The sequence below is a fragment of the Manacus candei genome, unplaced genomic scaffold (assembly GCF_025592945.1).
Source record: "Manacus candei isolate 608988 ecotype Guabito, Panama unplaced genomic scaffold, ASM2559294v1 h1tg000018l, whole genome shotgun sequence".
Lineage (NCBI taxonomy): Eukaryota > Metazoa > Chordata > Aves > Passeriformes > Pipridae > Manacus > Manacus candei.
In genome coordinates, this window is record NW_026138066.1 from 9674579 (window position 1) to 9678600 (window position 4022).

General features: G+C 39.5%; 1 protein-coding gene across 1 annotated transcript; it reads right to left on the minus strand.

The window, feature by feature from the left end:
* Window positions 1-1540: 1540 nt before the first annotated feature.
* ASCL4 (achaete-scute family bHLH transcription factor 4) lies at window positions 1541-2746 on the minus strand. The gene has a single exon (XM_051784640.1). It carries the CDS (start codon window positions 2105-2107, stop codon window positions 1541-1543), a length of 567 nt encoding a protein of 188 aa, XP_051640600.1. The 5' UTR covers window positions 2108-2746.
* Window positions 2747-4022: the final 1276 nt, after the last annotated feature.

Genomic DNA, 4022 nt, shown 5'->3' on the forward strand with positions numbered 1-4022 from the left:
CATAAACCTGCTCTTTATCTAGATTTAAAAATGTAGATTAAAAATTGAGGTACAAAAGTAGCAGTTCATATTTACTTCCTTTCCATTTTCTCTATTCCATCCTGAGAATTCATTACTCTTGCAGCCAGCACTGTCCCGTTTATTATCAACTGAAAGTGAAAAAGACACAGCCAGGGTTAATTAAATTTTTTATTTAAATGAAATACATAGACACATTTTGAGGTATTTGATCAGTATTTGTTCTTATTTATACACGAGTATTTTTCCAAGTGTTCAGTCAGCATGACATGAAGGAAAGACAAAAAAAATACAAAACCATTTCATCAAGATGAGGCCAAAAAAGCAAAAGTTGGAAAGATCTGTGGGAAGTGCACAGGTAAGAAATTTACTCCATATTCAGAATAGGATTTAAGGACATAGCTAAATGTTATTGAAATCTGACTGCAGAGAAAGGAAGATTTTAGAGCAATTTGGAGACAAATTCTTATTTTAAGTAGACACAGTCCAAATTAAAGGCATTCCACAGATTTTGACACATTAATTTTAAAAAGTGTATTCTTCGAAAAAGTAATACCATATTCTAAATAAAAGGAGAAATACCTACATTTTCATACAGATGTAAACTGATATATTCAATGTTTCCCTTTTTGTACACACCATTGTCTAACCACAACAGGTTATATTTCTAAGCATATAATTTCTGACCTGCCAAAAAGACACAATCAAGACTATTTTGTCCATGAACTCAGATTTCAGAAAAGTAAAAAAAAAGGCATTTTTTCAGTATCATGAGTGAAGCTTTTCTTTTGAAGGTGCAGTTTTACAGAACTCTGTTTCCCTCTTCCTAGCATTTATTAGAATGAAAGTGTCCAATTTCTTTTCCTGAAAATTATCCTTAGAATAATCACCAAATAGCCAGTGTCCAATGTATGAGCTACTTCTTTCACTTTAGAAGATGCTGTAAGAGAAATTCATTCCCAAATTTAGCCTTATTTTTATTTTTTAAACTGTTGTTTCAGAAATAGAAGTATTTCTGTGAGTTTTCTAAAATATTTAGGGAAAGACATTTTATCTAAATCTTACCTTTCCCCATCCAAGTGTTTGCAATGCAGTGCATCACAGGTTAGCAGTCAGGAAAAACAGACAATAAAACTTACTGGGCAGAGCAGGAGGAAGGGGAGGGGAATTTCCTGAAATGGATTTATCTGGTTTTACTGTCTCAAGTGAAAGGTAAAAGAAAGTAGAACAGAATAAAAGCTGAAGAAAAGTAGAATGCCAGCGTTGGTCCAGTTTAACAGTCCAAGGGAAGCTTAGTAACACAGCTGAAGCAACCCGAGAGATATCTCTGCTTACAAGTCATCTTTAAGTTTTGTATGGTAAACAGTTAAAGTCCTTTGACAGACTGAAAAAACCTTTTTTTTTTTTCCTTTTCCTAGTTGCTTTTTCTTTCCCTGGGATTAATTTTCATCTGTAGAAAAATCCCCAGGGTTTTAAATTTTTTTCAGCTGAACTTGAAGCTTTCTGTCTCCAGAGAAGAGACCTAGCTGCCTGTCTCCTCAAATTCACTGTAGGGGGATGAAGCTGAAGAAGTTTTAGACTCTCCATCACTGTTGCACTCCCGTGGGGGACCAGGACTGGGAACTTCTGGGAGCTCCTTGGCAGAGAGCGTTTCCTTGCTGTTAGAGCCTAAGGAATGGCAGTCCAGCAAGCTCTGCAGGTGTTTGATGTAGCTTATTGCAGCTCTCAGGGTCTCCACTTTGCTGAGGCGCTTGTCAGTGAATTCCTTGGGCAGGTGCTCTCTCAGGCGTGTGTATCCCTCGTTCACGCAGCGCACCCGCTGCCTTTCCCTCTCGTTCCTCTTTCGAATGAAGGCAGGCTCGAAGGAATAGTCATAGATGCCCACGTAGCCAGGGAATGGGATGTAGGAGATATGACCTGTGTGCCCACTATAGGCTTGCTCCCAGTAAGATGGGTCCAGATGGAAAGGAACCCCAAAGGGCTCTCTCAGGGGTATCCCGTGGGAATGCACATGGCCGTTAGCCAGAGACATAGCTCCTGGAAATGCAATCCTGTTCAATAGTCTGGCATCACCTTTACTGTTGTCCATGCTTCTTTTTTTTCTCACCAGTGGAATTGTACTTCCTGAATTTGGCTTCCAGTGTATTAATCCAACATTTGTATAGGTACTGTGCCCCGCAGGCTGCAGTTTCTTCCTGTGTTGTATAAAAACTCAGATCTCAAAGCACAGCTAACAACTCATGAGGTCCACTCTGTGCCTGGAAATCAGCTCTAAGCCCTGTTGTTTTTATACATGTAGGATGCCAGCTAATGTACAGACAGGTTTCGAGGACCATCACTCCACACTTTAAACCCTTCTTTTCCTCTGATCTTCATATTTCAAAAGATAATAAGAGGGTTCCTGTGTATTCCTTTTCTCTCCACTTGAAATTATGACCATAAGAGTTAATGCCAAACATAAATAATCTTCCAGGCTCTAAACACTTCTCATGTATTGTAATCCATGATATCGTTTGATATAATTGCCTCCAAAAGATGGGTAATTTGCAAAGTTTACAGAGATCTTCAAAGTTTTGGCAGAACTCCCCCCTTTCAGGAACCAAGGATCTTCTGTCATCTGAAAACTACCCAAAGGCTTTTCACAATGAAATCCAAAAGACAACTGCAAGCTTTGTTGTTTCGGCTGCTCTGGTCTAACTGAAACAGCTCACAAGCAGTTTGCAAAACTTATATGGTAAGTCTCTAGCTTTCTGGGAAAGCCGAGAAATCTTCAAAGGGAAGAGTGCTCTCTTGTGGTTGCAAGTCATGTCAGATCAAGAATGCAATATGTGCAAGTGTAAGAGGAAAACTGCTTTCTTTGCCCTAAGAGAGGCTTTTTCAACAAGTGTGAGTTTCACAAATTGAACATGAGCATTTTCAAAAAATCTTCAACATTTTGAGAGTTTCTGCTCATTGTAAGAATGTCTTGGTCATCACTGTGAGCACCTGCTTCAGATAAACAAAAAAAGGTGATGCCTTGATAGCCCCACGTGCAGCTATTAGTAGATGTTTACATAGATTTAACTCACCTGATGGACCCTACACACTGCTTTAGTGGGGGAGCTGAAAATCCCTCTTGACTCTGCCAGATTCATGCTGTGTCCTCCAGTTTGCCTGCAGCTTGCCGATGAAAAGAGGTGGACAAAAGGACTTTTGACAATATAAGGTCATAATGTCCTTGTCTGTGCCTTTCCTCCGAGATATCCTGCTGTGTTAGGATCTTCTTCTGCAGCAATTTGAGGGTCTTTGACTTTTTCCACATTTTTGTTCAAGAGCTCCATAGTTAAATTTTTTTGTTGAAAATACATCTTAAGTTTTATCATCTTAACAGAATTTTTCATTTTTTTGGTGACTATCAGTCTGGGAAGTGGAACATTTGGTGTGGGAGAGCTGTGGGAAGGGACGGACATGAAAAGATACAGGTATGTAGGCTCTATTAAAACTGTTCTTTTGCTCAAAATGAAAGTTTCCACCCTGTTTAGTCTCTCATGCCAAACTGCCTCAGTAGTGTGAGTAACTGAAAAAACATCCTCCACTCTGATAAACACATCTGTGTTTCTGCTGAGTTAGAAACCAGCAGCAATGATGTTAGCATTCATTTTCAAGTCAGCCATTGTGTCTTTGCTGGCCTATTCTGCAGCTTCAAAAAACAATAGTAATCTTCAAAGCATGATGAATGTACAGGCAGACTGTTCCAGACAGGCATGAGTGAGAGGAATCCTGGACTCTGGTTTATGTTGGGGCAGAATCAGCACCAAAATGGCTCAAAAGCCAGGACAACCATCCATTTACTTTCACCTCCATCACTGACATGGACTAGCAAGAACTGGTGTTTGAAGCTGAATGCTTTGTAGCATCACCTAAGAGATAGTCAGTGGTTTTCATGAGGGGTTGAGATCTTTTCCAGTCACAAACAAGTATCTTTCCAAAATATGTGCCATAGCACAGATGGAATGTATAGGTGT

What these genes read in the sequence shown, in the direction of transcription:
- ASCL4 (XM_051784640.1), bottom strand. Translation starts at nt 2,107, where the DNA reads ATGGACAACAGTAAAGGTGATGCCAGACTATTGAACAGGATTGCATTT.